Here is a 23,874-nt window from a genome sequence, read left to right as displayed (position 1 = left end):
TTTGTTTCTCCTAGTCATTCTGAAATAGAATGGCTTAACAGACCACATGAGTAAAAGGCATCGATGAACACGAATGCACAACTAATCCTGACTACCAACTAATAGATGAGGGTCGGAATACAACTAAAGAGGGACAACTCAAAGGAACACATGATTTTTCGAGTTGTGGACGCATAGATTAGTATGTCAAAGAAAGCTCAACATATTTCTTTTCAATAACCCATGCAGAAGGTAGCATTGGCAGAGTCACAATATAGAATGGGGAACTCATCGAGAGCACTCTTGTTGTGCTCTTTTGGTTCAAAGAACTTCTGCAATATTGGTTCATGGTATTGTAAGAATGATATACCATGAACCATGAAGACTATCACAAAGGTTACTAATAGCCTAAAGGAACGAGAAAACACTATCAACAGGAAGTAACTGGAGTGAATCTTGGGTTCGCGAACCAAGAGATGGAATACCTACTAACTAAATAACATCATGAGATGTTTTCGAGAATGATGGCCAGAATCCTCACACTACAAACACAAGACAAATCTAGAGTAATATGTGGTTCTATAAAATATCCTAGTGCCATAATAATAGTTTCAACATATATGTCGAGGCAATTGAGTACCTCAACACACCGATTAGTGTGCTTAATCTGACCCCCAAAAGGACATTGAGAACATGGTGGAAAGATTTGCAAATCCATTAGACTATTTAGAAACCTAGGATGACTCGGACAACATAATGGCTGTAAATGCTCAAAAAGATTTGAGACATCCTGCAAATTGGTGGCATAACCACTTAACATCACAATATCAAGGTTCCGAGACCAACTGTTAACACACAGAAGTGCTAGAAACTGAACTAAGATTTGAATCCATCATTCCTATAAGTCTATGGATTCGTAACACGTGCTTGATAGAAAATAAGAAGCCTAGTTCTTAATCCCCATAGGAAAGAAAAAGGTGACCCAAATGAGAAGGACATAAGGTAAAGGAGTAAAAAGAGCATTATGTTCCCTTCCACAATCAATTCCCTTATATAACTAAAGCATTTCTAGAATCGACTTCGGCTAGTTTGGCTTGGTAATCCTACAGGCAGTCAGGCTCTGATACCAAAGCTGTCAGGACCCCGATCCTAAGTCACATAGATCTAGCATGTAACACATCATATCACTTTGCGGCCTCACGCACGGTATTCCCACGGCTGCCGCCTATACCTGGGCTAGGACCGTTTGAGCCTTTTGGCTCACGTATATGATAGTGTTGCTAGCATCGATATGACAGAGAACACGGGCCGACATGGCTAGTCATAAACCCAAGGTGGCACCAACTTACAGGGACAGACATACATAACCCATCAATGAACGTGTTGGTCATCAACGTATGAACCCAAGTCATAGCAAGCTACAAGGACTTAAAGGAACAATGTCTGACATTTCCCTGAAGGGACAGACACAGGAACAAAGAAGGATACATGTCGGCCAACCTACGTATTCCGGAGCAGTAGCGAACTACTATGGCTCAGTGGAAGCACTAGGAGACATTTCCCCATAAGGAAGGCTACCAAGAATAAACATCTAGGTGTCAGATCCCTCACATACCAAGCATTTCAATAACATTAGACAATACGCTCGATATATGCAAATACAACATGGCATCACAACAAAACTCTATGACTCAAAGTATTATTCAATAGGCTCCGAGGAGCCAGATATTACAACCATGGGTCTCATGATTCAACATACAAATCATACAAACAACAAGCGGAAACATAAACATGTCTGGGTACAAACATCTGAAAGGAAAGAAGGCTACGAAGCCTGTCTATCTACAAGACCCTCCAAAGGAACCAGAGCTCTGTCTGGGATTCCCAAGAAAATTGTAGAAGCCTCTCTTCAAAAACATAAATTAATCAAACGTGAGTACAAATGTACTCAGCAGGACTTACATCAGAACTAGCTACACATGCATCAGTATCAATAAGGGGGTTGTGGGCTTTAATTTCAGCAATCCAGCATTGAATCAGTGGCTATCCTATACCATGACTGCAAATAATTCCTTTGAGATGGCGCACACGAGTCCACATATTCACCATATCGATACACCACTATGGATCCGCTCTCGTCTCCCTACGAGAAGTCATCCATAACACTCATGCTTATCTCTTGCATTTTAGAGTATCCACTTCAAGTTATCTATGAACAATGTAAGCGTTGCAAGTAGTCCATATTCATGGACATGGCTATTCGAATAGATCATATATAACCCTGCAGTGGTGTGCTTCTTCACACATGCTCCCACCACTTATCACCGTTCACATGACATGTACTAGTAAACCTTCAAGAGCAAGCCCAGTGAGGGTGTCGGCCACGACCTGACTAACCACACAAGAATCTAGTCCAGGTTTATTGTCTATTTGAGTTCCATCCGCAAGAAGTTCGGCCAAGGTTTCCACTACAGCCCCAAATGATGTGTGTCGGGTTCCCGAGCCCACCAAACGGGTGCCCCGGTACACCATGCCAATTGACTACCGCATCATAGCCCACCCTAGGGTCAGTGCTATGCACGGCATCCAGCATAATACAAACACCAAAACTACTTGCAACTCCTGGACAAAGATCAAGGCGATTAATAAGTCGAGAGAGTCAATTAAGGATCCCAATGTGTGGTAGTAACTATCTTGGATCACAAACACAAAACTCGGTTCATGAGGACGGTTTCAATGAGACAACCCACCATGTACACCTACATGGCCTCTCGCCTCTACCTTTACCAAATCGTATTCACACACTTAGCTCTCAATAGTAGGACATGTTCACACCATCCTAGACGAATCAGACCTGACGCAACTCTAAGCATAGTAGGCATAACAAGCAAGCATAAAGGAGTAGGCGCGACATGGCTCAAAGAACTCCTACTCATGCTAGTGGGTTTCAACTATTTACTGTGGCAAAGATAGGTCATGCAGAGGAAAGGGTTCAACTATCGCAACATGTAACAGTAGAATCATTATTGTTCTAATGCAGTAAAAGATAGTAGGAGCGAGAGATTGGGATTGTATTGGAATGCTCAAGGGGGGTTGCTTGCTTGAAGATAGTATGGTTCTTCATCGGTGTCAACGGTCACAATGTCTGAAACATTCTGCTATCGATAGGGGACAAAAAATAGCAAACAAAGAGAGATCACATTCAATGCAATGCACATACAAATGAATGATATGTCATATGAAAGGTGCTTCATTGACCTAATGCAACATTAGGTAATTTTTATTGAAGTGGAATACAAACAAGATCAAATTCCAACTCCAAATATTATTTCATAAATTTCCCTAATATTCATTTGTCCTATTCAGTGAGGTTAACTTGTTTAAACATGCATGAAAGTTGCATATCAGGTTCTTTATATTTTTCTGATAATTTTTCATATATAAATTATTTTATTTGGAGCTACGGTTTATTTTCTATGAATTTTCTAAGTTTAGGACATTTTTTGAAATTAGTAAATCATTTTAGATTTAAATTAATTGCAAAAACGTTTACTGCATCAGCATTAAGTCATGCTAACGGAGCCTAGTCAACAGGGCCTGTCCAGGTCAAACCTGAACAGTGGGTCCCACAGGTCAACGGCACGGCCCACATATCATCGACATAGGGCACTAACTAAACATGATTAGCACCTAACCTAATGGTGCCACGTCAGCTACCGGTGTTTATGTCGGCGACCACAGATCGCGGCGGTGTCCGCATCGGGTTTGCTCTATGGGCCACCCTTCGATACATGGGAGGGCGTGTTCGAAAGAGGGGAGCGAGACACACTTGTTGGTGGTTGTGGTTCTAACGGGCCTGGACGGAGTCGGCGGCGGTGAGCTTGGCTGCGGCCATTAGAGCATGGGGTTGGCCTGGACGAGGCTGTAGCGCACCATAAAAGGTGCAAGTGGTGGCGTTGGATAGCTGGGGAGCTGCTGAGCACGAAAACATGCTCGGGTCGGGGTGACTCGAGCTCTGGGCTCGGCAGCGACATGGACGGCAGCAGGGATCTCTCGCGTGTGGCGGCAGGCACTGCTAGAGCTCGAGCGCAAGGGGAAAACAGGGGGAAAATGAGGCAGGGCTCACAATAGATCTTCTGGTGCGGACGGCGAGCTCGGGGAGGTCTGATACGTCTCCAACGTATCTATAATTTTTGATTGTTCCATGCTATTATATTTCCTGTTTTGGATGTTTATGGGCTTTACTATACACTTTTATATCATTTTTGGGACTAACCTCTTCACCTAGAGCCCAATGCCAGTTTCTGTTTTTTCCTTGTTTTTGAGTTTTACAGAAAAGGAATACCAAACGGAGTCCAATTGACGTGCCAATTTTTGACGATTTTTGGTCGACCAAAAGAAGCCCCTTGAGTGAAAGAGTTGGGCCAGGAGAGTCTCGGGCTGCCCACGAGGGTGGGGCGCGCGCCCACTCCCCCTGGGCACGCCCCCTGCCTCGTGGACAGCCCGAAAACCTCCTTGACGTGAGACCTACACCAAAAATTCCTATAAATACTTAAACCTTTAGAAAATAACCTAGACCGGGAGTTTCGCGGCCGCAAGCCTATGTAGCCACCAAAAACCTCTCGGGAACCCGTTCCGGCACCCTGCCGGAGGGGGGATCCCTCACCGGTGGCCGTCTTCGTCATCCCGGCGCTCTCCATGACGAGGAGGGAGTAGTTCACCCTCGGGGCTAAGGGTATGTACCAGTAGCTATGTGTTTTATCTCTCTCTCTCTCTCGTGTTCTTGATTTGGCACGATCTTGATGTATCGCGAGCTTTGCTGTTATAGTTGGATCTTATGATGTTTCTCCCCCTCTACTCTCTTGTAATGGATTGAGTTTTCCCTTTGAAGTTATCTTATCGGATTGAGTCTTTAAGGTTTTGAGAACACTTGATGTATGTCTTGCCGTGCTTATCTGTGGTGACAATGGGATATTCACGTGACCTACTTGATGTATGTTTTGGTGATCAACTTGCGGGTTCAATGAACTTATGCATAGGGGTTGGCACACGTTTTTGTCTTGACTCTCCGATAGAAACCTTGGGGCACTCTTTGAAGTACTTTGTGTTGGTTGAATAGATGAATCTGAGATTGTGTGGTGCATATCGTATAATCATGCCCACGGATACTTGTGGTGGCAATGGAGTATCTAGGTGACATTAGAGTTTTGGTTGGTTTGTGTCTTAAGGTGTTATTCTAGTACGGACTTTATGATAGATCGAACGGAAAGAATAGCTTCATGTTATTTTACTACAGACTCTTGATTAGATCGATCAGAAAGGATAACTTTGAGGTGGTTTCGTACCCTACCATAATCTCTTAGTTTGTACTACACTATTAGTGCTTTGGGGTGACTCTTTGTTGCATGTTGAGGGATAGTTATATGATCTAGTTATGTTATTATTGTTGAGAGAACTTGCACTAGTGAAAGTATGAACCCTAGGCCTTGTTTCCTAGCATTGAAATACCGTTTACGCTCACTTTTATCATTAGTTACCTTGCTGTTTTTATATTTTCAGATTACAAAAACCTATATCTACCATCCATATTGCACTTGTATCACCATCTCTTCGCCGACAATTTACCATTGTATTGGGTGTGTTGGGGACACAAGAGACTCTTTGTTTTTTGGTTGCAGGGTTGTTAGAGAGACTATCTTCATCCTACGCCTCCCACGGATAGATAAACCTTAGGTCATCCACTTGAGGGGAATTTGCTACTGTCCTACAAACCTCTGCACTTGGAGGCCCAACAATGTCTACAAGAAGAAGGTTGTGTAGCAGACATCAAGCTCTTTTCTGGCGCCATTGCTGGGGAGGTGAGTGCTTGAAGGTATATCTTTAGATCTTGCAATCGAATCTTTTAGTTTCTTGTTTTATCACTAGTTTAGTTTATAAAAGAAAACTAGAAAAAATGGAATTAAGTTTGCCTCATACGCTTCATCTTTTTAATATCTTTCGTGAGAATGATGGAAAGGAAAATTGTTCTCAAGTGTTAGAAGAAGAATCCATTAAAATGTTTGGTACTAGATCTTTGTATGATGAGCATGATTGCAATGTTGTTAGTATGAATTCCTTGAATATCCATGATGCTAATGATATGCAAAGCCACAATCTTGGGGAGCTATATTGATGAAGATGATATTTTTTGTCCCCCAAGTTTTGATGAGCAAATTTATTATGATGAAAGCATGCCTCCTATTTATGACGATTATTGTGATGATACGTATGCCATAAAGAATAAACATAACCATGAAACTTGTCAGCATGATTTTAATTTTCAATTGGATTATGCTTCACGTGATAGTTCTATGCATGTAGATCATGAAAAGAATGCTTTAGGTGCTGGTTATATTGTTGAATTCATTCATGATGCTACTGAAAATTATTATGAGGGAGGAACATATGCTTGTAGGAATTGCAATAATATCAAGTTCCCTCTCTATGTGCTTAAAATCTAGAAGTTATGCTTGTTTAGCCTTCCTATGCTAGTTGATTATTGTTCGCATAAGTTGTTTGCTCACAAAATACCTATGCATAGGAAGTGGTTTAGACTTAAATGTGCTAGTCATATGCTTCATGATGCTCCCGTAATGTTTCAATTCTTATCTTTTATGTGAGCATCATTGTCATCATCATGCCTAGCTAGAAAGGCATTAAAGAAAAGCTCTTGTTGGGAGACAAACCAATATTTACCCCTACTGTTTTTGTATGTCCACATGATTATGCTACTGTAGTAATCATGTTTTATAGCTTTTGTTTCAATAAAGTGCCAAGTAAGACCTTTAGGATAGCTTAAAGTGATAGTTGTGTTGATCCTGCTGAAAATCAGAAACTTTTTCACCCAGTAAATTAGTTTTGATAATTCACAGAAACATGCTTTTCATCTGATTATTATTGATCCGGATTGGTACACAAATTTCTCAGGATTTCCTAATTTGGTAGAATTTGTGGAGTTACATAAGTATTCGAGAGTAACAGATTACTACAGACTGTTCTGTTTTTGACAGATTCTGTTTTCCATGTGTTGTTTGTTATTTTGATGTATCTATGAGTAGTATCGTAGGGTATGAACCATAGAGAAGTTGGAATACAATAGATATTACACCAATATGAATTTAGAATGAGTTCACAACAGTACCAAAAGTGGTGATTTATTTTTTTATACTAATGGAGCTTACGAGTTTTCTGTTGAGTTTTGTGTTGTGAAGTTTTCAAGTTTTGGGTAAAGATTCGATGGACTATGGAATAAGGAGTGCCAAGAGCCTAAGCTTGGGGATGCCCAAGGCACCCCAAGGTAATATTAAAGGACAACCAAGAGCCTAAGCTTGGGGATGCCCCGGAAGGCATCCCCTCTTTCGTCTTCATTCATCGGTAACTTTACTTGGAGCTATATTTTTATTCACCACATAATATGTGTTTTGCTTGGAGCATCATTTTGTTTTCTTTTCTTTTGCTTGCTTTTAATAAAATACCAAGATCTGAAATTCTTAAATGTTAGAGAGTCTTTACATAGTTGCACAACTATTTGACTACTCATTGATCTTCACTTATATCTTTCGGAGTAGTTTGTCATTGCTCTAATGCTTCACTTATATCTATTAGAGCACGGCGGTGGCTTAATTTTGAAGAAATTTTTGATCTCTCATGCTTCACTTATATTATTTTGAGAGTCTTATAGAACAGCATGGTATTTGCTATGGTTATAAAATTGGTCCTAGAACGATGGGCATCCAAGTTGGGTCTAATAAAAACTATCATAGAAAGTGAATTGGATGCTATGATCAATTTGATGCTTGATAATTGTTTTGAGATATGAGGATGGTGATATTAGAGTCATGCTAGTTGGGTAATTACGAATTTAAAGAATACTTGTGTTGATGTTTGTGATTCCTGTAGCATGCACGCATGGTGAACCGTTTTAAGATGAAGTTGGAGCATAATTTATTTATTGATTGTCTTCCTTATGAGTGGCGGTCGGGGACGAGCGATGGTCTTTTCCTACCAATCTATCCCCTAGGAGCATGTGCGTAGTACTTTGTTTTCAATGGCTTGTAGATTTTTGCAATAAATATATGAGTTCTTTATGACTAATGTTGAGTCCATGGATTATACGCACTCTCAGCCTTCCACCATTGCTAGCCTCTCTTGTGCCGCGCAACTTTTGCCGATACCATACACCCACCATATACCTTCCTCAAAACATCCACCATACCTACCTATTATGGCATTTCCATAGCCATTCCGAGAGATATTGCCATGCAACTTTCCATCGTTCCATTTATTATGACACGCATCATCATTGTCATATTGCACTTTGCATGATCATGTAGTTCACATTGTATTTGTGGCAAACCCACCCTCATAATTCCATACATGTCACTCTTGGTTCATTGCATATCCCAGTACACCGCCGGAGGCATTCATATAGAGTCATATTTTGTTCTAATTCTTGAGCTGTAAGTAAACAAAAGTCTGATGATCTTCATTATTAGAGCATTGTCCCAAGTGAGGAAAGGATGATGGAGACTATGATTCCCCCACATATTGGGATGAGACTTCAGACTTAAAAAAAGGGGGGGCATAAAAAAGAGAAAGGCCCAAAAAAATGAGAGAAAAAGAGATAAGGGACAATGCTACTATGCTTTTACCACACTTGTGCTTCAAAGTAGCACCATGATCTTCATGATAGAGAGTCTCCTATGTTGTCACTTTCATATACTAGTGGGAATTTTACATTATAGAACTTGGATTGTATATTCGAATGATGGGCTTCCTCAAAATGCCCTAGGTCTTCATGAGCAAGCAAGTTGGATGCACACCCACTTAGTTTCTATTTGAGATTTCATACACTTATAACTCTAGTGCATCCGTTGCATGGCAATCCCTACTCACTCACATCGATATCTATTAATGGGAATCTCCATAGCCCGTTGATACGCCTAGTTGATGTGAGACTATCTTCTCTTTTTTGCTTTCTCCACAACCACCATTCTATTCCACATATAGTGTTATGTCCATGGCTCACGCTCATGTATTGCGTGAAAGTTGAAAAGGTTTGAGAATACTAAAGTATGAAACAATTGCTTGGCCTGTCATCGGGGTTGTGCATGATTAAATACTTTGTGTGATGAAGATAGAGCATAGCCAGACTATATGATTTTGTAGGGATAGCTTTCTTTAGCTATGTTATTTTGAGAAAACATGATTGCTTTGTTAGTATGCTTGAAGTATTATTGTTTTCATGTCAATATGAACTTTTATCTTGAATCATTCAGATCTGAACATTCATGCCACAATAAACAAAATTACATTGAGAATTATGCTAGGTAGCATTCCACATCAAAAATTCTGTTTTTATCATTTACCTACTCGAGGACGAGTAGGAATTAAGCTTGGGGATGCTTGATATGTCTCCAACGTATCTATAATATTTGATTGTTCCATGCTATTATATTACCTGTTTTGGATGTTTATGGGCTTTACTATACACTTTTATATCATTCTTGGGACTAACCTATTACCTAGAGCCAAGTGCCAGTTTCTGTTTTTTCCTTGTTTTTGAGTTTTACAGAAAAGGAATACCAAACGGAGTCCAATTGATGTGCCAATTTTTGATGATTTTTGGTGGACCAAAAGAAGCCCTTGGAGTGAAAGAGTTGGGCCAGGAGAGTCCCGGGCTGCCCACGAGGGTGGGGTGTCGGTTCAATATCCGGTGTATCTAGTAGTAGGGGTCCTAAGCTAGGCGTCTTGGAGCGATGGTAACATGGACATGGATTTTACCCAGGTTCGGGCCCTCTTGATGGAGGTAAAACCCTACGTCCTGCTTTTGATTGTATTCATATGGGGATAGTACAGAGTACATATGTCTACCACGAGATGATAGTAATGAATATGAGATTGTCTATTGACTAGTCTGGCCTCGGTTTATATAAGACACCGGAGGCCTAGGGTTTAGGAGAGTCCTTGTCTTGGGCGCCAAGTCATCCGGAGTCTTCCTTGTATGTGGCAGGGGTTGTCCGAACTGGCCCATGAGTATACGGCCATGGGGGTCCTCGGCCCAATCCACTGATCAGGAGACGACGTGGTGAGTACCCCCTAGTCCAGGACACCGTCAGTAGCCCCCTGAACCGGTCTTCAAGTTGGGGACGCTCCTCTATTCTTCCGAACTATTCTTCATCTTCGGTCGTCGGTCTTGAAAACTGGTTCAACAAATCTTTCCATCTTTGATCTTGAGGATCGCCAAAGTGAATTCGAAGAGTTTACACGTCGGGTATCCGAGGAGCCCCTTTAAGTTTCCGGCCTTTATCAATGCCTTGTTATTTTTATGCCACACCTCGGGTCTGAACTTGTTCCTGGGAGGCAGTGTCCTCTTGTGTCCGAGCTCCAATGCCGGACTGCATTCGAGGTATCTTTTGCAGCCGAGCACCAACACCGGACCGCTTCCGAGCTCCAACGTCGGAATGTATCCGAGCTCCACCGCTGGAATGTATCCGAGCTCCACCGCCGGACTATGTTCGGGCTCCAACGCCGGACTATGTCCGAGCTCCAATGCCAGACTATATCCGAGGTGTCATAGATCACCTTGGTTCAAAAAAGTTGCAGGAGTTTAGCTGAGCTTAATGCCAAAAATGCCTTCTATGGAGCCAGCGACTCGCATCCGAGCTATATTCGGAATGCTTTCGAGGTGGATCAGCACCTCGGTCATGGGCTGATTGTTTGCAGCTTTTATTTCAAATGCGTGCATATTTATTTGCTGTTAATGTGTATAACCACTAGGCCTCAAGGTGTGTGTTGGTCTAAAACCCGAGATGCACCTGAAGGATGACAAAATACCGCTGATCCCAGTAGCCCCTTAAACTCAGGTTGATTCACAAAATCGGCCTGAGGATCAATTCCCAGCTCGGCAGCATACTTAGGAATAGAAACACGGTGTGCAAAGTCCTCGAGACTCAGGTTGTGTGCGGCCGACCAACCTGAGGATAATAATCTCCTCGAAAACTATATTGCATTTTAAATTTTCTGCATTGAATTGTCAATGCAGTAGCCCCCGGGACACTGGTCGGGTGGCAATACTAGATCAGGGGATCGATGTGCCCTTTTAATATTTGTAAATAATAAGCCCTAAGCCCAGTAGCCCCCGAGCCTCAATGCGGGCACGGGAGGCCGAATTAAGGATCGACATCCATAGTAAAATCACAAATGGTATGTAATGACTCTAAGTATCCAAGTACTTTACGTCATTAATGCTCAGAACCACATTGTACAAAACTTAGTTGACCGACCATTGGCTTCAACCTCCTCGGCCAGCAGCCGGGGAGTGTGTCTCCTACTTTATAAAGCCTTTATGAGGGCAAAGATTTACGGCAAACAAGGCAATCCGGCCATACTGTTTTATAAACAAAGGTACACAGAGAGACATGTTATATTATTGTTTAACATAAGAAACATCATCCAAAGAAAATAGTCCCGCTATTGGTTCCTTTCTTTGGGTTGTCATGCTAAGCATGATCATGAAACCTCAGCTCTGATCAATGTGGGAGGAAAATACTGAGGATTTAGTTCGGGGAAAGCTTCCAAACTCTGTGGTCTAAATGAACCCAAATATTTACTTCCGTTGCGACCGTTTATAATCTGAAAGTGGCCCATCGTCAGCTTCTACACCCTTGTAGATGCTACGTGGGGTGTTTCCGTAATAACAAAACAACCCTTAACCAACTTCTCGGTGCCCGAAGGCAGTTGTGTTGGCGGAAACAAGGCAATCAGGTATGCGGGCTTTATAACTTTCACTTAGTCATAGGAGCTTAAAGTTGGGAGGCCAGCAAATAGCCCCCCGGTTAGTGTTCGGCGACAGCCGAGCTCAAGCCGTAAACACTTCGTCCAATGTTATGAAGGGCCCATCATTTAATACAGTCATCAGATCACTGACCAGTTTACGCTTTATTGTGATAGTAAGCTTTCGGCTTTCTCCACTGAGGTGCTTAACCATGCGAGCTGGAAGCACAATCGCAGTGGTTCTCCCTTTGCACACCTAGCCGAACAAAACGGAACATAGGAGGCAAGCACATGACCCGTGCAACCCAACTATTGACCGAAGACACAATTCGAAACTGATGCATATATAGCAATATCCGAGAATTTTTGCCGAATCTCTAAAGGTGTCCAGTGTTGCACGGCGAGACTTATGCGGAAAACACACAAATAGCTGAAAAGTGCCGCGGGATTGGAAAACCAAAAAAACATCAGTAAAAACTAGACGTCCGAACTAGATCAAGTGTTTGGTGCCAAATCGAAAATTGGTCTTAGAAAAAAAGGTGCTTCTGTCCTGTTTTAACATGACACATCCTATCTTGAGACTTCAAGCGGGTCAACCTACGGCTTCAACGTCCTATCCCGAAGGCGGAGTATTTCTCATTAGGCTAGTTTAGCAAACTAAACTCTAGTGGCTTTGAGAGGGAAATTAGGCTCCTCAGCTAGTGACCGCACACTTGTGTCGAAAAAAGGAATGATAAATAGTAATAATAATAATGAAAGCTTTGCAACGACTAAGAAGAAAAACATTTATTATAAAATGACTCAAATAAACTTAAGAGCCCCCAAGTGACTTGGGTAAACGAATGATTGTATGTACCAAAGTACTTATATCATATCTATGTTCACCCGAACTTTAAACGCGTCTTAACCGACCGTCGGCTTCTCCCTCTTCGGTCAAGGACCGAAAAGTGTTATGTACTCCACCTATCGAGAATATCGACGGTGTTTCCGATAACCAGGCAATCAGGTCATAAGGCTGTAACAGACAAAGCGCGCTTAGGGAACTTATGCTATATTACTGACAAAGTGTAAGAAGCATCTTCGAAGAAAATAGTACCCCCATCGATACCTTTCTTCGGTGCTCATTGTTAATATGAGACTTGTGCAATAGATTTTTTGTACTCAAGAGTTCCGTTGTGTGCCGACCATAATTGAAAAAAATAAGAGCGCTAGCTTTCGGCTTCATCCAGTCTGAGGTCCGGCTCGGATGGACCGATCGTGACAATCGTAGAGGTGCTCCCTTTACTCCCTAGCCGAACAATCGGGAACGTAGGGGTAAACACAGGAGCAAGGCAACCCAGCTTGCAAATCGCTTAAGTCAACATGGTGCATATTGTGGCGTAATACATGAACAAGGAACGAAGCCGTACAAGTATAATCATTTGCAAGAGGAAAGGCTCCATAAAGGAAGCCCCCGGTTAAATGGGGTATTTGAATTTGTGTGTCACAAACAAGGTTTCAACAAGGAAGTTTTTCACAAGCAACTTTTTGCCAAAAAAGTATAATGCTTGGTCGAACCGAACAAAATTTAAAACTAGGAGTTTTTTAGCATGAAAGCGACTTAGCTGGTTAATGTGTTCGGCATTGATGATGCGGTCCGAGCTTGGTGCTTGACTAGGTCTCAGCCCCCAAGGCCGATGTGGCTGAGTGAATAGCTCGGCACTCCGATGAGGTGAAGCCCCCAGTCTAGTCGAGGTGATGGAGCAGGTCGCCGGGTGACACTGGAGTCTCCGGCCGAGTAGGTTGATGAAGATACGATGTAGGGTTTCCAACACAGGGCGGCACTCTAAGGCGACGACACAATTCGGTCAATGGAGGTGGGCGACGAGGACACCATGCCGAGGGGATAGTGTGGCCCGATCTAAGTCAATTGCCTGCACAGGTAAAATAGTGCAAGCCAGAGATAATAAAAAAGAAATCTCTTCTACATAATTAATTTAAGCAGAGTAAATGATTAAAGAAAAAAAACATGGCCTGAGCGCCGGGGTCAGCCCGATGGAGTGGTCGCGTGGAGGCGTCTGCGTAGATCGATTGGCCGAGGTGATGACACAGCCACAATCAATTTTAGATGTGTCCAGGCTTATGAAAAGGCGATCGCCCAATCGAGACATTGTTCAGACTGATGCGGACGGAAATTGCCATGTACAAATGCCGATAGAATATTTCTGCAAAATTAAGGCAGTAGAAAGCAACAGAAAATGCTCTGTGCGTAATAATAATTTTACGTGCTAAAGGGAATAGACAGGAGAAATTAAACTTGTTTGATGACGCTGTCCATAGCCGATCAAAGCAGATAAATAGCAGTCTATACAAATCTATAGTCATGTGTGTTGTGTGTGTGCTTAAGGTCCTTGCCTCCACTACGTAGCAATCTGAGGAGAAAGATTTGTTGCTTCCATTACGTGGGCACGGGCAGCACTAGTATTAGTACTTACACGTGGGAAGTTCACAAAGACAGATGATTAGTCAAAAGCATAGACTGCTTTAGTAATAATAAAATAATAAATAAAAGAGGAAAATGATAAGGTCTCCCTGTTGTGCGGCCCTCGATCCGAATTCTGGTTGGCCCCCGTGCGCTGTTCTGCATGGGCAGTACTAGCGCTGTGCGGTCTCCTTGCTGGGTCGGATTTCCTTTTCTGGCAGGTGAGCTCTTATCCAGCCAGTGTATGATTCTGGCCCTAATTTGGTTGGCTCGACACGCGTCCCCGAAGCTGGGACAGAGTTCAGTCGCCAGGCCTCTTGCCGCATTGATAACCTGCATGGGCCATCGTTATCTGGCGCCGAAGTCGATGTTGATGCTGGGTGCCGGAGTCACGAGTGAAGGCGTGAAAAAGCCCGAAATCACAGGCCGGTTGGAGTTTCCGATGATGCGTTCGTCGGACCGCGGATAGGACTGCACTATTATATAGGCCATACTGTAATCCGGTGCAATAATAGCGGATGTTGTAGCAATTAGTCATCAGGTTAAAATCAATACAGCACAGGAGATCTAGCATGTCACGCGAGGGTTAGCAAGTAGTAGTAGACTAGTAGTATAGTAATGCTCCTCATGCTAGGGTCAAGTCAATCTAGTACGTCAACACGCACGGGACAAACCACTAGCTAAAAGATTGTCATTAAACAATAAGTATAGAAAGAAAAGGAAGGATGGAATCTCCCTCTATATGGCCGCCGATCTAGATTCCTGTTGGCCAGCCCGTCCGTACTACTCCGCGTGGGCAGGTCCTCGGCCGCCACAAATCCTCCAACTTTGTGTTACCGCTTTCGTATAGGTTGCACCACAACCGCTGCTCAGAATTTTATTCTCGATCTGACCGCGGACAAAATTCATAGACATGATAGCAACAATTTTGTAAAGGAGATAATTTGTACGACAAAAGTCTAACTGAAAAAATATCACCTGATCATCCATCGATCCGCGACGATCACCTAGCAGGCTCTCAATGAAAGCACCAATGTCGGTTCAATATCTGGCGTATCTCGTAGTAGGGGTCCTAAGCTAGGCGTCTTGGAGCGATGGTAACATGGACACGGATTTTACCCAGGTTCGGGCCCTCTTGATGGAGGTAAAACCCTATGTCCTGCTTTTGATTGTATTCATATGGGGATAGTACAGAGTACATATGTCTACCACGAGATGATAGTAATGAATATGAGATTTTCTATTGACTAGCCTGGCCTCGGTTTATATAAGACACCGGAGGCCTAGGGTTTAGGAGAGTCCTTGTCTTGGGCGTCAAGTAATTTGGAGTCTTCCTTGTATGCGGCAGGGGTTGTCCGAACTGGCCCATGAGTATACGGCCATGGGGGTCCTCCGCCCAATCCTCTAATCGGGAGACGACATGGTGAGTACCCCCTAGTCCAGGACACCGTCATGGGGCGCGCGCCCACTCCCCCTGGGCGCGCCCCCCTGCCTCGTGGACAACCCGGAAACCTCCTTGAAGTGAGACCTACGCCAAAAATTCCTATAAATACTTAAACCTCCAGAAAATAACCTAGATCGGGAGTTCCGCCGCCACAAGCCTCTGTAGCCACCAAACACCTCTTGGGAGCTTGTTCCGGCACCTTGCCGGAGGGGGGATCCCTCATTGGTGGCCATCTTCATTATCCCGGCGCTCTCCATGATGAGGAGGGAGTAGTTCACCCTTGGGGTTGAAGGTATGTACCAGTAGCTATGTGTTTGATCTCTCTCTCTCTCTCTCTCTCTCGTGTTCTTGATTTGGCACGATCTTGATGTATCGCGAGCTTTTCTATTATAGTTGGATCTTATGATGTTTCTCTCCATCGACTCTCTTGTAATGGATTGAGTTTTCCCTTTGAAGTTATCTTATCGGATTGAGTCTTAAAGGATTTGAGAACACTTGATGTATGTCTTTCCGTGCTTATCTGTGGTGACAATGGGATATTCACGTGATCTACTTGATGTATGTTTTGGTGATCAACTTGCGGGTTCAATGAACTTATGCATAGGGGTTGGCACACGTTTTTGTCTTGACTCTCTGGTAGAAACTTTGGGGAACTCTTTGAAGTTCTTTCTGTTGGTTGAATAGATGAATCTGAGATTGTGTGATGCATATCGTATAATCATGCCCACAGATACTTGAGGTGACATTGGAGTATCTAGGTGACATTAGGGTTTTGGTTGATTTGTGTCTTAAGGTGTTATTCTAGTACGAAATCTATGATAGATTGAACGGAAAGAATAGCTTCATGTTATTTTACTAGGGACTCTTGATTAGATCAATCAGAAAGGATAACTTTGAGGTGGTTTCATACCCTACCATAATCTCTTCGTTTGTTCTCCGCTATTGGTGCTTTGGAGTGACTCTTTGTTGCATGTTGAGGGATAGTTATATGATCTAGTTATGTTATTATTGTTGAGAGAACTTGCACTAGCGAAAGTATGAACCCTAGGCCTTGTTTCCTAGCATTGCAATACCGTTTACACTCACTTTTATCATTAGTTACCTTGCTGTTTTTATATTTTCAGATTACAAAACCTATATCTACCATCCATATTGCACTTGTATCACCATCTCTTTGCCGAACTAGTGCACCTATACAATTTACCATTGTATTGGTGTTTTGGGGACACAAGAGACTCTTTGTTATTTGGTTGCAGGGTTGTTTCAGAGAGACTATCTTCATCCTACGCCTCCCACGGATTGATAAACCTTAGGTCATCCACTTGAGGGAAATTTTCTACTGTCCTACAAACCTTTGCACTTGGAGGCCCAACAATGTATACAAGAAGAAGGTTGTGTAGTAGACATCAAGGTACGATATGCCTGCATGTTACTGTAATCTGTTCGTGTAGAACAAGTGCATAAACCTGAAGAACAATTGTTCTCATTTAAGATTCCATTGCTATGGTGCATACTTCTTTGCTCTTGTATCACTGTATTTACTCATACAAACTTATTTTTAAATTGAAGGATCCAATCGAAACTCCAATGGCACAATAGGTATGTTTAAACATTTTTCTCTAACTGGTTTGCTCTTCTAAATTGCTCTGTTGATTTCAATTTCAATTGTGCACATAGTTGTCTTCTCGTATCATGCACATTACTAGCATCACAACCGAGCGAATGGTGTTGTTTTACATGTATACCCATGGTACCCATCTGAATCTTGTCATGTCGTGTAGTTTTCCACACTTGTATTCTTTCAATGATGCTTTGTCTTGAACTAATATGATTTGAACTGTGTCTCTATTTTGATTTGGAAAGACAATGCAGTGACCATAGCACATAGATATATGTTTGTTTCATGCTTTTATTATGTACTAATTGGCAATAGAAGACTTGGTAGTTTAATATTGTCCACCGTACTATTGAGCTGGTTCACCAAAATGAGTTTCATATACTACATGCTAAACCTATTATATATCTCCTTGTTTCTTCTTTTAGAATGCTGACATAGTATTGGGGAAGAGTACCTTATTAAGCAATGGTAAAGGAAGTAATGTAGATAAGGTTCAGGATAGTGAGACATCCTTGTTGGTCTCCAACAAAGCTGATAAAAAAGCTAAGGAAAACTATTTTGATGACAGTGAGACAACCCCAAAGTCCTGCCTTGATGTAGTGTTCGAGTTATTGGCACAAGATCTATGAACTCACTGTCTAAATCAGGTCAGTTTCTTGAGTCTCAACTACAAGCTGAAAGACATCCATCAGTTGTGCTGCGACAAGAAGCCGAAGGACCGAGGAAGTCCCTGGAAAATTCAGATGCATACTTTCTGGTGCAACAACATGCGTTAGAGGATTTGAGCGCCAAACAGGAGAAACCTAATAAGCTAGCTAAGCTTATTGCCAGCATGGTGGATACCCAGGATAAAGTTTCTTGAGTTCTTCTGAAGTTGTTTCAATTATGGACTTATTTTGCTTCCATGTTTATTTGCATTGGTGGCCAATTTGGACATCCGATGTGTGTAATATGCTGCTTTGTTCCCTATATTTGGACCGGAGCAAACTTTGATGCCCATTGGACGTAATATGTTTAATATCCATAATAGCCTAGTGTAAGTTGCTTGCTTATTTATTTCCTTATTATTCTATTTATTTGTTTGCTTGTAGTCACTGCATTTCTTTTTTCGCGGTTTGCTAGTGGCCACAATAATCTTTTATTTAAAACTAGGCCACAGTAACCATGGGCAACATACATACCGTTGTAGCCATGGTCATGCTACCTGTTGTAGTCACCATGGGCCTCCTACTGGCCATAGGATCCATGGGCCTTCTACGAGTTGTAGAATCAATGGGCCTTCTATGGGCCATATGATCGATTGGCTAAACATGGGCCATACTATTTATGGACCAATAATGGACCGCAATATGGGCCGTAAATGGGCTAGAATGGGAATCGTCTGTTTATGGGCCGACCATAACGGGTCATTAATAGGCCGATATGTACAATGGTCTTAATTCTATTAACGGTCATAACAGTTCATTAATGGGCCATATTAGATGACGCTATGAAAACGACCCAATGGATAATGGGCCACAAACAGGCCAACTGTAACCACGGGCTAATTTTGGCCCACAAGTGGAACAAGCCAGTAACGGACCGTAAGTAATCAATGTTGGAAATGAGCCTAAGAATAAATGGGCCCTTAGAAGGCCGAAAGATAACAGGGCTGGAAACGACCCAATGGAATAATGGGTCATTAATGAAAGACATATATTGTTCATTATGTGCAAGTTTCACCACAAGCCGTTAATGGGCCCAGAGTTACAAAGGTCATCATATGGGCTGAAAGACGTCATGAGACATACATAGGCCAGAAGTTACAATGGGCTCGAATTATATTGGACGGCCCAGATGACGCTACTAGACCTAATTCAGATAGGCCATAACGGGTCACGAGTTAGCGGGCTATAAACTGGCTATATGCGAACAGGCCATTAACAGGCTTTCCGGAGGCCGACCCACTATCCTTTAACCAATTCAAAAGGGCCAGCCTTTTGACCTAATGGGCCACTACTGGGACGAGCCACGTGTCAATGTATCATAGGCATGTCTCGTCCATTCGCTGGATGACATCTGTCCCAATGCAGAGTTGATATGTGGTTCTTTCGGCCGATGAGAATTTTACACGTGGAAAATCAACATTGGTCATTGTTGTTAACGGGTTATCGGATCCAAAACCAGACACGTTAGCTTAATGACAACCAGTTATGGTGGATGCCACGTGTTGGTTACCCTTGACGAAAACACTTCCATGAGGCGCCATTTATCGTCATAGAAGTGGTCACTTCCATGATGATAATTTCAGTATTGTCATGGAACACTTCTACGACAGCACATGTATGACTATCTTGATTCTATCATAAAATCGTCATGGATGTACATGCATGACAAAAAACGTGACCTACTCAGACAAACACATATCATCACGAAAGTGTTTTTTGTAGTGTTATCACAATTGACTTGTGATGGTAGCATCTCAAAGTTATAAGAAACGAGTTAGGTTAATTCAATATGATCATTCTTCCAACATCATATTCTGAAATTTGTTTTGGTACTATCATTACACTCAATGACATCCCAAGATCCGGAAAACATGATCACAAACAACACTTGAGTTAGTCTTATAGGCAAGACTATGACTGAGGTTTTACTGTTTGTCATTCCACACGTGCATATGAGTTTTCCACTGAATCACATTTTCTAGGATCATAGGAGTTATAGCGTAGAATATAAACTCTTACTCTGATAAAGCTACATCTAAATCATGTGACCTTGCAGGTCACCAGGGGCGCGATGGACACTGGGCAGTCCACCCGTCATGGACCTTCCAGCCATGTCGTCCAAGTCCTTGCCGTCTAGGGAGACCAGACGGCGCGGAGCCGCCCGACAGGCTCCTGACACATGCTACCTGTCAGCGAACGGCTAGGAGGCGCTCTTCGCTCTCCACGAGCCTAGGAAGGCGGGTACTCCAACATCCTTTATAGAAGCAATACCATCCAACATTCTTACGTTGACCCGATTCCCATCCTTGATGACTTAATCACCATGCTATATGTTGTCGATTGCATCTACATACCTAACAACTTCACCTCGTAGACAAGCTAATTAAATGCACATGCATGGAATAATGGAAATATAAAAGGAAAACGGATCAATGGTTGTTCTAGTTCAGAGATGTGTGTCCAACGTGATGACATGTGTTTTATTCATAGAGGGAAATGTAAAATCTCTCCCCACTCATTTCCTTCTTGATAATTTTTGCATGTCCTTAACCACCATGTCATTGCTAGAAGACAAAGCTACATCTCCCCCTTAATCTCCTTTAACCCTGTCTCCACTCTCTTCGTCCACCATTTGTCTAGGTATTATCATTGCTTTAGAAGTTCATCATCTCTTCTTACCATCACTTGGGAACCTTTTAGGAAATCTATGAAGTTTTCCCGACGTACCGTAAAAGATGAGACACACAAAAATGGTTCTCAATTATCGCAAGAATAGGCAATGTATTCAGTGTCTTATCTACATAGAGTGAAGTACACACATAGTGCAATTAACAGGTTTGTCTCTCTTATTCTTATACGGCATCAAACATAACACTTTCTAGAAGAAAAACTAAAATACACAGTGTATAGCCGACAAAATCAAACCTAACCTACACTGTTGGATGACTCAACTTATCCACCACTATAAATACATTCGAACATGAAAAAATCACAGAATAATTTGTCCAAGTTGACATATTAATTAGATTATGGAAACTTTATTAATATATATATATATATATATATATATATATATATATATATTCAAACAAAACCACCAGGTCCACCATAGTAAGTATGCACACCATAGTGACTATATCCATAACCATGAGCCTTCGCGGTATATTTGGATAAATTGGTGGCGACAAGACCAGTTTGCTTGTCATTTGGAGTAACATACATGCCTTCATTATCTACAATTTGGATATTACTCACAAACGCTGCTTTTCCAAATCCTTCTGAAGCGAAATGACCACTACCCATTTGTGGAGAGTTTGATGAGGCCGTTGGACCTTGAACATATCCACCCCATAATGCATAATTACATTGATCCTTCATGAAATGGAAAATTTCCCTTGGCCAGTATCCAATATGTATGTTTTGTGGACCATAAGCCACCCACCAATTTTTAGTCTTTGGGTCCTAAAATAAATCAAAGATTCATGTAAATGCTTAACAAAGTTGAAATGAATAACAGTTGATGAAATGCTTGTGGTGAGGTGAAACTCTCTGTTTAATTGTATGTCGTGTTAACATGAATATAATATTAGAGAGATATCTGGGAGTCTCCCCCTATGTTAAAATATTTTGTACAATCAAAGGTTCTTAGTAATATTGTTTTACATTATGGGTTTATGACCTATAATTTTGGTTTAAGCAAAGTCTTCAAGCTTTCATCAAAATATCATTCATGTATTTCATATGAAAAAACAAAATACAAGAATCAGCAAACATATTTACATGAGAATACCTTGAAAATAATAACATCTATGAGGTATTGTGGTCCATTATAGATAGAAACCGGTGTAAGTCTTCCTCCTAGACCAATACTTGAGCTTACTTGCACAAAAGCGCCACAATCATGATCAGGGCAAGTCTTTAAGCCATCAAGCTTTACATAAATGTGTATAAATGTCAATAAAAGGGTATCATTATAAGTTATTCTTAAATTAAAGGTGCATCCAAAGAAATAGTTATGGCTTACCCAAGCAACATGAAACCTAGCAAAGTTGTCACCACTGTAGCTTGGATATACCCAAGAACCGGCCCCTATCCCATCTGCAACACCTACTTTTTGTACCTTACTAATTTGTACCCATGATGCGCTTAGATCCTTACTATTATTCTTCACCATAGGATTATAGACATTTATTTTTGCCCGCGTCCCATATAGCACATCAAAATACTCTATTCCTGCAACCTGCAAGCCCAAACAAGATATTGACTTGTTTACAATGAAAATATTAATGCCTTTTAAACATAAGAAAGATTGACATCATATCACAACAAAATTTTGATGAACATCACTGAATGGTGCAACTAATGTCAATATAGATGAAACACTTGGAGAAAAGTTTAGTCCACTTGAATGGTAACACAAATGTTAAGTGTAAAAATGTTTATACAAGTAATCATTTGCATTTACTTATTTGACTACCTTGGGCCATATATTTTATCTAAAGGATGAATCTAATGCGATAAAATCCTAGAATGTTGTTAGGTAATTACCGTTTCGACATGTGGTTGCAAGGCAATAATGTTGTGCATTCAACAACTCGAAGGAAAAGTTTGCATTGCCATAGTCTACCATGATAACTGAATCACCCAAAAAATTATATTAAAAACTCACCTCATGTTCATCCTGGCTAATCACTTTACCAATAGTTTCTACTGGCATCTGGACCCTTCTGTTGTTGCGTAATATTGGAATCGTTCCTATAGGGCACTCAATCCGGGCCAAATGGGCTTGTGGGATGGCATCCATCAATGGAGATTTGGTAGAAGTACTTAGTGGGAAAGAGCTTGGTTCCATCTATTAATGAGTAAAATTTAATCAACATGTACTTCAAGAAAAAAATGATCAAAAATGTTCATGTTTATGTGTTATAATGCGCAATTAAACATATTGATGAAATTAGTTGAATTTGCATGTTGCCCTTCTTGGTGATCATACCAAAATGTTGTATATTTCTATTCTATAAAACAAATATAACATGGAGAGAAATTAAGAACACTAGATGTGTTGTGAAAGCTTATTTATGAAGTATTAGTATAAACATTGGAGTTCAAATAATTGCTACCATGATTATATACATTAGCTACCTACCTGGCACTATCTATTTAAAATAACATACCATTCATGTACATCTACATTTTACTTAGCCAGTACATGAATGTTATAATATATTGATTATTAAAACTTGCCTGGATCTTGTGGTCTTTCAGTAGTGGATGGCTAAAGGCTGGTTGTAGATTCACATCGATGCAGTCGTAAACATCGCTTTCGTCAACCTATTTTTGTATCTCCTAAACTTCATAGTCCAAAAAAATGATTATAGATGTACAAACTACAATGAATCTATACATACCAGAATAGTCTTATTGACTTTTTTATTCAATGGGATCGCGCTAGTATTTTCTTCTTGTGTTATACACTTTACTTCTTTTCCTCCGATGGTTAGAATAAAATATGCTAAGAGAATGGTCACACGGATAGATGGATTTTCTTTCATGGTGGAAATATGAAATGTTCAGTTTGTTAATGTGTCTACCATCATATTTATAAAGTTATGCAACTATCATGAAATGAATGGTTGTCATTCAAGAAGAGCAATAAATTGCATTGCTAGAATGAAATATGTCATGGTATTAATTGCATAAGATATGATAATTGACAACCTATTGGTTTTTATTACAAAAATCTTGAAGTACTAATGCCCAAAAACCATCTGACTTATGTAATAAATGGAAAGATCTTCACATTATCTTCTCATATGGATAATGTTAACCCTAGTTGATTGGTCACACTTAT

The 23,874-nt window shown here is 41.3% G+C and overlaps 1 protein-coding gene across 1 annotated transcript; it reads right to left on the bottom strand.

The window, feature by feature from the left end:
* Positions 1–21,107: 21,107 nt before the first annotated feature.
* On the bottom strand, positions 21,108–23,578 carry LOC123115945 (uncharacterized). The gene is made up of 6 exons (XM_044536973.1): positions 23,432–23,578; positions 23,268–23,354; positions 22,693–22,875; positions 22,048–22,263; positions 21,814–21,954; positions 21,108–21,485 (listed from the first exon to the last, which is right to left on the bottom strand). Exons 1-6 carry the CDS (start codon positions 23,573–23,575, stop codon positions 21,108–21,110), a joined length of 1,149 nt encoding a protein of 382 aa, XP_044392908.1. The 5' UTR covers positions 23,576–23,578.
* Between the last annotated feature and the right edge of the window lie 296 nt (positions 23,579–23,874).

Source organism: Triticum aestivum, chromosome 5B (genome assembly GCF_018294505.1).
Source record: "Triticum aestivum cultivar Chinese Spring chromosome 5B, IWGSC CS RefSeq v2.1, whole genome shotgun sequence".
In the NCBI taxonomy this organism is placed as follows: Eukaryota; Viridiplantae; Streptophyta; class Magnoliopsida; order Poales; family Poaceae; genus Triticum; species Triticum aestivum.
Note: the sequence above shows the minus strand (reverse complement) of the source record. Positions and strands in the feature narration are given on the sequence as shown.

What these genes read in the sequence shown, in the direction of transcription:
- LOC123115945 (XM_044536973.1), bottom strand. Translation starts at nt 23,575, where the DNA reads ATGAAAGAAAATCCATCTATCCGTGTGACCATTCTCTTAGCATATTTT. An exon ending in AAGTCAATAAGACTATTCTG is followed by an intron (nt 23,355 to 23,431) that starts GTATGTATAGAT and finishes ATACAAAAATAG; the next exon opens with GTTGACGAAAGCGATGTTTA. An exon ending in TGAAAGACCACAAGATCCAG is followed by an intron (nt 22,876 to 23,267) that starts GCAAGTTTTAAT and finishes ACTCATTAATAG; the next exon opens with ATGGAACCAAGCTCTTTCCC.